Raw genomic sequence first — 11,960 nt, 5'->3', positions numbered from 1 at the left:
GGCTGGCCGGGAGGTGCTGCTGATGCTCCGGGGGGTGGTTGTTCCCTGCAGCCTGGGCTTCCTACATGACCAACTCCCCGACGCTGATCGTGATGATCGGCCTGCCCGCCCGCGGCAAGACCTACGTGTCCAAGAAGCTGACCCGGTACCTCAACTGGATCGGGGTGCCCACCAAAGGTGTGTGGGGGGGGAGGTTGTTCCCTGCAGCCTGGGCTTCCTACATGACCAACTCCCCGACGCTGATCGTGATGATCGGCCTGCCCGCCCGCGGCAAGACCTACGTGTCCAAGAAGCTGACCCGGTACCTCAACTGGATCGGGGTGCCCACCAAAGGTGTGTGTGTGTTTGGGGGGTGGCTCTGCCCTGGGCTGGGGAGCACCCTGAGGTCTGTCTGTGAGACGTCCTGGGTCTCACACGCTCCTCTCTTGTGTGTGAAGTGTTTAACTTAGGGGTGTATCGCCGGGAAGCGGTGAAGTCTTACAAGTCCTACGACTTCTTCAGGCACGACAACAAGGAAGCCATGGAAATCCGCAAGTGAGTCGCTGTCCGGGGGCTGGACCCGGCCCGGTGGGCTGGGTGGGCTCAGCTCTTGGCAGGCTCTGCCTTTGAGGAGGCACAGAATGGCCGTGAAACTGGGGGAGGAGGTAGCACAGCCTGTGCAGGGATCCTGCCTGGGAGGTTTGTCACTGTCTTGAGGCTGTCACAAAGCGCGGGGGCTGCCAGCGCCTGGAGCAGGCTATGGGCACAGATGCCTTCAGGTCTCCTGGGAGGGTGCAGGGGTGGGTGCCTCCTGGGCAGGGAGGGAAGGTGTTTTGTACTTCATGTTGCCCCTGATAGCCCCCGTTTCTGTCCCACAGACAATGTGCCTTGGTGGCTCTAGAAGACGTGAAGGCTTATCTCCTGGAGGAGTGCGGGCAGATTGCTGTAAGGCTTCTCTGGAACAGATATGGTGTTGTGTCCGGGTAGTTCAAAGCCACCCAGGGCATCTGGGGACCTGATGGTAGTCCCAGATGATTTTGGGGCTGATTTGAAAGCTTCAGAGAGGCTTACTCGTTGCTACATATTAATTTTCTGGCAGGTGTTTGATGCGACCAACACGACTCGAGAAAGACGGGACTTGATCTTAAATTTTGCAAAAGAAAATGCTTTCAAGGTAGTGCTGCTTTGCTGGGGGTGCAGTGGGGCTACACCACGGGCCCTGCCTGCTCCTGGGCAGGAGCTCTTGTCTCTTGAGTCAGGACAGAGTTCTTAACTCTCTGAAACACACTTCCTTGTCTTCTTTGTAGGTGTTTTTTGTGGAGTCCGTCTGTGACGATCCAGAAGTCATTGCTGCCAATATCCTGGTATGTGCCACGTTTTCCAGACTCAGTTGCCAGAGCTTTCCATGAGATCTGGGGTGCTCAGTGCAAGGTCACCAGCTATGGTGGTTTACAGCAATGCTGGCAAATGCCTGTGTTCTTGTGTTTCACCTTGGAAATAAGCAGCTAAGTTTGCAGCTTTATCAAAGCTAAAGATGGCAGTTAGTTATGTGAGAACGTGGAAATCAAATGAAGCTGAGAAATGTTTGACCTTGAAGCGTGTTTTCTGGTGAAGGGAAGGCAGGCAGTGAGTGGCTTGCAGGGACAGCTAGCAGAGCCAGCTGTGTCTGTCCCAGGGCCAAGCACTCCAGCGCCTTCAGAGTTGCCCTTGTTTCCTCTCCAGGAGCAGGTTTTTCCACAGGGCAGCATTAGACAATGCTCATTTGTTTCAAAAGGGTAGAATAATGTTATTCAGTGTTGCTTTTGCTCTGTGCCGAGTTTGCTTTGCTCTCACAAAGTGTGGCTGTCTGTTGATCAGGAGGTGAAAGTTTCCAGCCCTGACTATCCTGAGAGGAACAGGGAGAACGTGATGGATGATTTCCTGAAGAGGATTGAGTGCTACAAGGTCACTTACCAGCCTCTTGATCCCGATGCCTATGACAAGTAAGCAAAGCCCTGGGGTGCACTTGTCCTTGCACACACGAGCTGCTTTGCTGTGTTGCTGCTGTTCTCTGGCTCAGGATGCTGCAAGGCGTCTGCTGCAGCCTCTGCTCCCCCAAAGTGCCATTGCTGGTGGGAAGGTGATACCCTCAGCTCCCAAGTGATTTGAAAGGATTTTTCTCCAGGGTGCTGCAGTGCAGTGCAGCTCCTTCTGTAAGCACTGCAGTTCAGGGTCTCTTCTGTCTGCTGCAGCAACCCAGTGGTAGTGCTCATCCCTTTACTAGGGGATGCATAGCTAGATTACACCCGCAGATGCACGTGCTTCATTTTTAAAACCAGTCCTGTGGGTGTTCTTATCTTATGTTGACTCCAGAGATCTTTCCTTCATTAAAGTGATCAATGTGGGACAGCGGTTCCTAGTAAACAGAGTCCAGGATTACATCCAGAGTAAAATCGTCTATTACCTAATGAACATTCATGTCCAGCCACGCACCATCTACCTTTGCCGACATGGTGAGAGTGAATATAATCTTGTTGGCAAGATTGGTGGGGATTCTGGTCTGTCACCACGTGGGAAGCAGGTACGTGTTTGGCAGCACCCGGGTTTGCTGGGTTGGTGAAGGTGTGAGCAGGCCCAGAGCCGGGCTCTGCCTCCTGCCCCTACCAGGGGCAGCCCTGCAGCTGGATCTTGCCACCACAGCCCTTCAAACGATGCTTTTAACAATGGCAGCAGCTCCTGTTCCCTCCTAACCTCCCCTTGACTTGTTTTTGGTTTCTGCAGTTTGCTCAGGCGCTGAAGAAGTTCATCGAGGAGCAGGAAATAGTAGATCTGAAGGTGTGGACCAGCCAGCTGAAGAGGACGATCCAGACGGCCGAGTCCCTGGGGGTCACCTACGAGCAGTGGAAGATTCTCAACGAGATTGATGCTGTGAGTGAAAAGCTGATTGAATCCTTTAGCTTTTCTAGATGGCAAATCATGTTTAAAACCAAATTATCATGGTAAACCTGACTGTTGCCTCTTCATTTATACCCATGTCCTTGTTTAATGTGCTCTGGCCATCACCATGAGGTTTGGGATGGTTTGGGACAGGGCTGGCAATGCCTGGAGCTGCCAGACCTTGCTGTGAGTGTATCCAGCTGGTCTGGAGAAAGAAGAGAACACTGCACATCCCAGATATTGTTATGCCATACTGGGTTGGACAAAGGTTACTGGATGAGCAGTGCACGGATGCTGAGTGTCTAGGTGTGCCAGATATGATACCTAAAATATCCCTAATGATATGATCCACAAAAAATCCTAAATAGAGGGATTGCTGATCTCAGCCACTTGCTTTTTGTGCATAATTCAACCTCTGTTGAAACTAAGTGTGGTGTAACAAGGTCTTCTTCCCTTTCAGGGGGTATGTGAAGAAATGACCTATGCAGAAATTGAAGCCAAGTATCCAGATGAGTTTGCCTTGAGGGATCAAGAGAAATACCTGTATCGTTATCCTGGAGGAGAGGTGAAGATCCTTAAGTAATAACAATAAAACATAGTTTAGGTAAAACAAATGCTTATGTGTAGAATTGAAGGACTTTGTTTAATTTTAGCTATTTTTGCCAATATTGATATGAGAAACTGAAAACGTTTGGATCCTCGATCCTCCCTTAGAGGAAAGGTTTATTGATTTCCTTTATTGTGGTGTGCAAATGATGCCTTTCAATCATATTAATTGGGCCAGTTGCCAAGTCCATTGATGCTCCCCTCCCACCCAGAGAGGTTTCTTCATTGTGCTTGTTTGGCCAAGCCTGGAGTTGTCACTATGAAAAAAAAAAACCCACAACATCTTGGAAAGAAAATAGTTGTGGGTGTGGTATGAAGTCATTTCTGGTTTTACTTCACAGCCTTGTTGAAGTGTATAATTTACTATTTTATTTGGTTTTTACTGCACTCCTCAAGAGTTACCAGTAATCTGAATCCTCCTCTAATCTGGGGGCTGGTGACACTAAATTCACCTTCTGCTGTTTGCTTTTTTGCCTCTGTTTACCGGATCAGCCGTGACTTTAAGGGTTATTTTCCTGAAGGTGAAGCTGTGTTAATTGCTACTTCTGCTTCAAGCCTCTGTTTACAAACTCCTTGAAAAATTCCTGTGTTGTTTTCCAGTCCTACCAGGACTTGGTCCAGCGCCTGGAGCCAGTAATTATGGAGCTGGAGCGGCAAGGCAACGTCCTGGTCATCTCCCACCAGGCGGTTATGAGGTGTCTGTTGGCTTATTTTCTTGACAAGAATGCAGGTACAAAAATAAATGTCTGATGTTTGGGGCTGGCTTCTCTGACTGCTTCCTTTGCAGAGCTTTTGGGAGGGTGGCTTGTAATTGCTGTTTTGATTTTTCACAGCGGAAGAGCTGCTTAAAAAAGAAAAAAACCCACATTTCTGTAATATTTTAACTATTGCATTTCAGTGGAGTGTGGAGCTTAGCAAGGAGCTCTCTTTGGGAGAGGTGCAGATGCATGTGCTCCTGGTTTTCTGTTCAGCTGTTGCTTCTGCAGCTGTTTATCCAGCAGAATTTACATAATCTTTGAAGGGTTTATTTTTTTAAAAGTAAAGAAAACATTTTCTGGTGCATCAGTAGGGTTGGCTGTAGTGCTGTATCTGATCCCTCTCCTGGCATGGCCTGGAAGTGATTCCAGTCTGCTGCAGGCTCCTTTCTTAAACTCCAGTGGGTGGTACTGGAGGTTAATAAAAGTTCTAATAAAATTAATAAGCTTTCACTAAAATTTGAAATAAAACTTGCTTGGGTCCATGGCAGCTCTTGCTGCTTCCCACCCACGTGCTGCTGGTTTCTGTGGTTGGCAATAGGGGGATGGGCCCATCCTGCTGCCCCAGGGCTGGGAAGGGAAGAGGGGGTCTGGGGAGGGTACAGGGTGGTTGGTGTCCCATGGTTGCTGTGGAAAGGGTCCCTTGACACCTGTCTCTGCCCTAGATGAGCTGCCCTACCTGCGCTGCCCCCTCCACACCATCCTCAAGCTCACCCCTGTTGCCTACGGTAAATAGTGTCTGCACTTCTTGATTTCCCCCCTGGTTTGTGTGAGTGAGTTTGATGCAAGTTTGTGTCTGTGTGTGCCAGCAGCCAGTCTTGATGGAAATATTTTGAATGTATATTGAAATACAGTACAGGAGAGTGTGAAGGTTTTGGGGACAGTGGGAGAGGAGGTGTGGGGGGGTGTTTTCCTGGGGCCTCTCTTGAACCTGTGACAGTTTTGGATTTTACCTGTTGATGAAGCCCATCTGTGCTTCCAAACTTGGATTTGGCCCTGGGATGCAGTTAAAAATGGATTGTCTGTAGAGACCTGTGGTCTGTACAGCCCAGGGCTGCTCTGCTGCAGGGGAGGTCAAAGCAGCTAAAACATAAAATTCCTATAATAAGGTTAACTCTTTGTTTATGAGCTGTTTTATTTTTACAAAATAAAAAATAACAACTGTATTCCTGCTTGCTTTCCCTGCTGTTCTCAATATTATAAATAAATAGATGCCTCCCCTCCCTGGAAGTGTTCAAGGGCAGGTTGGATGAGGCTTGTGCAGCCTGGTTTGGTGTCCCTGCTCATAGCAAGGTGGTTGGAACCTGATGGTCTTTAAGGTCCCTTCCAACCTTCATCATTCTACGATTCTATGAAATCAGTAATTTAATGAATTGCCCTTTCTCATATAAAACTTCTCTATCTTTTGGGTGAAGGTTGTAAAGTGGAGACCATTACCCTGAACGTGGAAGCAGTGAACACCCACCGTGACAAACCCTCCCTGAACTCAGTAAGTCTTGCTGCCTTTTTCCATCTCCAAAAAGAAGCACCTGAAGTGAAACACTCTGAGATACCTGCTAGGAGTGGACATTTGCTTTCTGTGGCCAGAAGGACTTGCTTCCAAAATAATCCCCCAAAGCAGAATGAATTGTAGGCTGGGTTAATGTTCTTCCCAGGCCAGGGGGGATGTTTTTCAGAGCTGAGGAAGCAGAATGGATGAGTTTAGGTTAGACATTTAAATTCCAGGTCTGGTTCTCAGTTTACAGCAAAGTATTTGTTGTTCATGCTCATCTGCATGAATTGCAGTAACTTCAAAAAGTCTTGCCAAAACGTTTAAAGTGAATTTTTCTCATTGTCTTGATGAGCTTTCTGTTTCTAAGCTGCCTAGAGGGGTAAGGCTGGGCTGGGCTGGCAGCATTTGCAGCCCTCTGGGGGGCTGTGCTGGGGAAGAGTTGGAGCTTTTTCCCATGTCTCTGCAGATTTCCTGTACCAAGTATTCAGGGCAGGGCAAGGCCAAGGTGTTCCTAAATTTTGTATGTATTGGAGCAGGAGGAGATAGGTCCAGTTTATCTCCTTGGCACTGGGCATCTTCCAGCAGTGATGGAAACACTTCAAACGTTTTTTTTTGGTGTATTTTAAAAAATATTTTAAACTATTCAGGTTGGAAAAGCCCCTTGGGGTCACTGAGTCCAACCATCATCCCTCCTCAACAAAGTTCTCCCCTAAACTATCTCCACCAACACCACATCCAAACAACCCTTCAACCTTCATCAGGGATGGTGACTCCACCACCTCCCTGGGCAGCTTGTTCCAGTGTCCAACCACTCTGTGAAATCTAATCTCTCCCATGACTTAAATAACTGCTTGGCCTTCCACCTTGTACAGCAAAGCACACAACTCTGTGCTAAATCTGTGGCAGTTGCTGCTGTTTCAGATGCTCCCTTCTGCAAACACAGTTTTGCAGAGGGAGCTGATCTGTTGGAGCAATTGCCAGCAATTAACTCCTCCAATTGAAGACCACAAACTGACCCTCCATGTTCCCAGCTGATGGCAAATCTCAAGAGCATCACATTTTAAGCTCTTTTGGTACATTTAGGCTTTTAGCTGCCCCTTTTTATTTTATAAAGAGCTGTTGGCTGATTGCCTGGGTTATTGTTCTGTCCAAGTCTGTGTGCTGAAGGACCAGAAACAAGGGATGGGGAAACCAGGAACCTGCAGCCGTGGCTGGAGGGTTTGTGGAGCTAAATGGACTGCAAAATGCTAAACTGAGGATATTTGGCAAGATCTTTGTGGCTGGTCCTGTTTTGGTAGTTTCCGGTTGGGCATTTATTGCTTTGTGACTTGATGCAGTGTTGAATCATTGCTGTCCACTTGGAGGAGTCAGAGGCTGTTTCTGTTCTTTGCTTTACTTGGGAAATGTGGCTGCTTTAGGGAAGAAAAAACAAAAAGGAGGGGTAGTTTTCCATTTGCTTACATTCCTCCCCCTCCCCTTCCCCGAGCTGATTGCGGGGAGAAAAAGAAGAAAATTGAAAAAAACAAACAACCAGCCCAGACAAAACCACCTAAGCAAGAATATCCCAAAGGGAAGTAGAACTGCTGGAAAGGCAGACTTTTTCAGTGGACTTTGAGCCAGCTGAGCTGGCAGAGGGAGTCATTTCCCACTGCTGCTGCTCAGCTGGGGGAGGCACAGAGTGGTGGTTCCAGTGTGGGATTCACCAAAGGGAGCTCCTAGAGGGGAGGGGATGCGACACTGGAGCTGTGTGCTGGGGCTCTAAACTGTGGTTTTAAACTGTGGTTCCCCTTCTCATTCCTTGTGATACCCTCCATCTGGGATCAGGACAAGTTTCCCACCAGCCAAACCCCTGTAAGGATGAGAAGGAACAGCTTTACGCCGCGGGCCAGCGCGGACACGGTAAAGCGCCCTCGACATTACAGCCTTGGGAGCAAACCTCTCGACCCACTGGGACCTTTCCTGGCCCTGGAAGCTCGAGATGGGGCCGACCAGCAGCAGCTACAAGTCGGTGTCCAGGTGGTACTTTCCCTATGCTCCCCCTCCCCACCATCACCCATGGCTGTCCCGTGGTCCTCTCTGACACACAGACCCTTCCTAGGGCTTTAATCACTATCTCTGTTTCTGTGTGAAAATCATTCAGGGTTATACCAACTTGAGAAAGGAAAAACCTCACAAAAACCTCCCCAAAAACTTGTGGTGCCAGAGGATGTTAAAACTCAGGCTCTGTGCAGGCAGGTTTCCATCAGGGTTTTGGTAGGGTGACCAACTGGTCACCCAGTTGGTGGGTCATATCTTGCTTTCCAGCAAACCCCTGGTTGGAAAGAGTTACAAATACCCTATTTGCCCTTATTTGGTGCTGTAGGGAAGTGTTGCTCTAACCCCAGAGCAGCTGGGTTGGAAATCTGTCCTTGGTTTTGTTGGTGCCCTTTTTCCCACGTTCAGCGGGTCAGTGGGCTCTTTGGGTGCCCAAATTAAAGCAGTTTGGCTTCTGGTGCTTGGTGGTTTTAACCTTAGGAGCACGTAGGTCCTCATCAGCATTGGAGGCAAAGCCCTGATTGTTTTTTTTCTCACTTAAAGTTGTTTCTCTGCTGGATGAGGAGTTTTTCTTTGCCTGGGGAGGCGCAGCTGAGGGTGCTGCTGCCTGTCAGACCGGGCAGGGGGGAGATGTGAGGGCTTGGCTGGGCTCCTCGTGCAGAAACAGCCATCCTTACCAAAGCTGTTTAAAGATAAAATCATCTCAGATATTTGTGAGCCCAACTTCTTGTTCTCCTCCCTGTTAGCCAAGGAAGTGGCTAGAGAGTGAAGGAGGGGGTGATGCAGCACAGGTGAACACTGATGCTGTTTCCATGTTCAGTGAAGAACATGAGATTTAAACATTCCCAAAATCCTGGGGCTCTGGAGGGAACTGAACCAAACCAGACTTTGCCCTGAGTGGGTTTGGCCCACAGAGGGCCCTGACTGTCCCCATGTCTGGATTTGTGGGTGTCTCTAGCTGGGCAGTGCAGGATGGGCATCCCCACCCACTGCCTGTTGGCTGTTTTACTCTCCAGAATCATGATGTTGAAGCACTGACAGCTCAGAAGGAGTGTTTAATCCCTGGGGCCCTGGGTGTGTGCAGGGGGAGGGAATGGTGCTGCCCTGGGACCTCTTGCCTGGATGGAGTCCCTGAGATGAGTGGCAGTGGAGGCACATGATGGTCAGTGCCTTGTATCAGCTCTGCTGTGACACAAACCCGCCCTGAGCTCCCCAACGTGGCATCGTGGGGTTGCTCCTCTTCTCTCCTCATTTGCTTTGCTGCTTTTGCTGTTACTCTTAAATCTCCTTTAAGATGCACTATGAGCTATCCTGTGCTGTTTTCTTTTTCCTTTGCAGCCTCAAGGGGGAAATGCTTGCCTGTGAGTACCACTGAAAGCAGCTTGTATGTACTCTCTGTCCGTTTAGTAAGTAGGACTTCTCCTGGTGAATGTTGCATGGGAACTGCTCTGGGGAGGCCACACAAGTGGGGCAGAAGGGAGTCTTTTGCTGTGTAATAACCTGTCACTAAGGGCCACCTCAGTGGGGGAGGAACATGTTACTAGGCTGAGCCCACTGATCAAACTGGGCTTACTGGAGCATCGTGCTTGTGCTGCCTGCAAGTGTGTTTTACCCTGAGCTTGCTGCATCTTGGGCTGTGGGAGTGCCCTGTGCTGGCACTGCTGGCAGAGCTCATACTGGGCAGGTCCCACGTGTGTCTCTGCTCCTTCTGGGACAGATTGTGGTGACAATAATTATCACAGGGATTTTGCAGGAGTTGTTGGGTCACAGCCTGGGTGGGAGCAGAGCTGCTCAGCCCCTGCTCCCCAGAGGGGAGCTGGATGGGTTTAGTATGTGCTGGGAGAGCAGCTGGTGGATAAACCTCTCGGTGTTGGTGGCAGTTGTCACCAAGTCCTCACTGTCATGTCTCTTTGGAGGCATCTTTGAATGTGGGTGAAGAGAGCAGGATGGTCTTCCTCCCACCCTAAGGGAGGAATGTGTCCTTGTCTGTCCCTCTCTCCAGGGAGCCAGCACCCAGCATCACCCATGAGACCTGCCCTGCCCCCCCGGCCTCTGAGGGAAGGCTGGGCTGAGACCTGGGCTGCTGCCCTGCAGGAAGGCTGGAGCTGCCCTGGCTCCCCCTGCTCCCTGTGCCCTGCTCAGCTTCTGGCTGTGCCAGACCCACCCTTGTGGCCCCTCGCTTGGCTCAGCTGCTGTTTCACCTCGTTCAGCACGTGCATCGCTGATGATTTTTTTTTGTCTTGTAACAGGCGTTTTTTGCCATTTAGTTGCTCCATCTAGGGGGGCCTGGCTGTATTGCACCCCAGGGCCCTGCGTGGGGTTCCACCACCTGCCCTTGGGAGCACAGGGGTGGTGGTGCCTGCAGGTGGGCTCAGAGGGGACACAAGCTGTGTCCTGGGAGGCTCCAGGTGGCTGCGCAGGGGCTGCCAGGGTTGGTTTTGACCTGCTCCTGCTCTCAGCAGAGATCTGCTCCCTGATTGTCAGGTGTTGGGGTTCAGGCTGGGTGAGGGCTTGGCCCATTCCCCTGCAGCAGGGTGGTCCCACAGCTGTGGGGCACGGGGCTTGCTGCCATGGGATGCAGCTCACAGGAGGTGCAGCTCCTGCCACTGCCCAGGCAGCATTCCTCCAGGCCTGGGAAACTCCTCCTTGAATGTATTTGGCCCCTTGGATGCAGAGTTCATCACTGTAATTGCACTCTGTCCTTGGAGTGAAGCTCTTCTTCCAACAATGTTCCCGATGTGACTGCTCTGCTCTTCTCCATCCCTGGTGTTTGCACACATGTTGTAGGACACGAGGTCCAAGACTGATCCTGAAGTTACACACCTTTGTCTCCCATTCTCTGGTTTGTGATGGCATTTTAAAGAATGCCACAGAGTTTTTGCATGTGACTGTCCTGCAGAGGAGCAGAAAGCCTGGCCCTGGGATATCACTGTGCTGCATCTCAGGATGGCTGGGGAACAGTCCCACCAGTGCAACCAGGGCACGTTGCTCCTCAACTCACCCATCCCCTGGGGCTTCTGAGGCCTTAATGTTGAAGAGGAGGGGAAAAGGAGAAGGAAGCTGAGCTGGAGGAGCTTGTCATAAATCTGATAAAACCTTGTACCTGTAACTGAGTTGTATTGATTTAGGATCAAATCACAAGAAAATTATCCACAGGCTAAAAACCAAACCCTGCCCCTTTGGCTTTTCCTTTGCTCTGAGCTGGCAGGGGCTGTGTGTTTAGGAAATGAATGTATATGCCAGCTTTGCAAAATCACTTTTTTTAATGCTGTGCTTCAAGTGTTTTTTTCCCCCCATGTTTAAACAAATAACACAGACTTTGGAGGAGGGTTTGCAAATAAATTAAGATAACTTGGTCCAACTTCCTTGATTCCAGTACCAACCTTCTTCCTTCTTAGTACTGCTGTTTTTCTTGAGAAATTAGCATGTGAGCAGCTCTTAGGGATTGCCTCTCCCTGATGATTGTTACTTTTTAAGTTTCATTCTCAGGAAAGCTATAAGTATTTATTTTTATTTTAATTGCAAATAGAATTTCCTGACTTGGATTGTAAATGCTGATGCCTGCTGTTCATTGTCAGCAAACTGGCTCCATAACTGTGCCATTTTTTTTGTTGCAAAACAGTGCTGGTTAGGCAACAAGACAAATTGAATGTTGTTTCTGTGTCCTGAGATCTTGCAGGACCATCAGCTGTGGGAAATTCTGGTGTGTTTGTAAATATATAATTCACTTGTACTGACCTGAGTGTGCCCCTGTCATCTGTTGGACCCTTGGGGAGGCAATGGAATGAGTTTTATCAAAGCTAGAAGTGTTTATTATTGTTAATATGCAAAGTGGTTACTGTAAAGTTTTATATGTTTGTCCTGGAAGTGTACTTTCCTATGGAGAAGATAAATAAAAGTAAGTAACCCTGAGTAACCAGCCTGCTTTGTTATTGCCTGGGAGATGCCCTGGTAAAGCTGGGCTTGAGTGGCCTCAGCCTGATACTGGGAAACCTTCGTGTGGAGCTTTGTGAGAGGCTGAAGGACAGTGCAGAAGTGAAGCAGCTCATTATTTGCTCAGTTAGCAGTGAATAAGTCAATCCTCAGGTGGTTACTGTCACACAGAGCAGTTATGGAGCTGGTTGGATCCTCCTTGGCTGCTGCCAAGCGTGTGTCCCCAGCACTGCTGTCCCCTGCTC

General features: G+C 49.4%; 1 protein-coding gene across 1 annotated transcript; it reads left to right on the top strand.

Annotated features, from left to right (window-relative positions):
• Positions 1-221: 221 nt before the first annotated feature.
• PFKFB2 (6-phosphofructo-2-kinase/fructose-2,6-biphosphatase 2) lies at positions 222-9,854 on the top strand. Its single transcript, XM_009997511.1, has 15 exons — positions 222-333; positions 438-534; positions 858-924; positions 1,079-1,153; positions 1,287-1,343; positions 1,837-1,961; positions 2,332-2,539; positions 2,740-2,886; positions 3,356-3,460; positions 4,102-4,231; positions 4,922-4,984; positions 5,672-5,745; positions 7,573-7,764; positions 9,121-9,143; positions 9,785-9,854. The coding sequence occupies exons 1-15, from the start codon at positions 222-224 to the stop codon at positions 9,852-9,854; spliced, it is 1,545 nt and encodes a 514-aa protein (XP_009995813.1).
• The last annotated feature ends 2,106 nt before the right edge of the window (positions 9,855-11,960 follow it).

The sequence above is a fragment of the Chaetura pelagica genome, unplaced genomic scaffold (genome assembly GCF_000747805.2).
Source record: "Chaetura pelagica isolate M959 unplaced genomic scaffold, ChaPel_1.0 scaffold215, whole genome shotgun sequence".
In the NCBI taxonomy this organism is placed as follows: domain Eukaryota; kingdom Metazoa; phylum Chordata; class Aves; order Apodiformes; family Apodidae; genus Chaetura; species Chaetura pelagica.
This window is presented reverse-complemented; position numbering and strand designations above follow the sequence as displayed.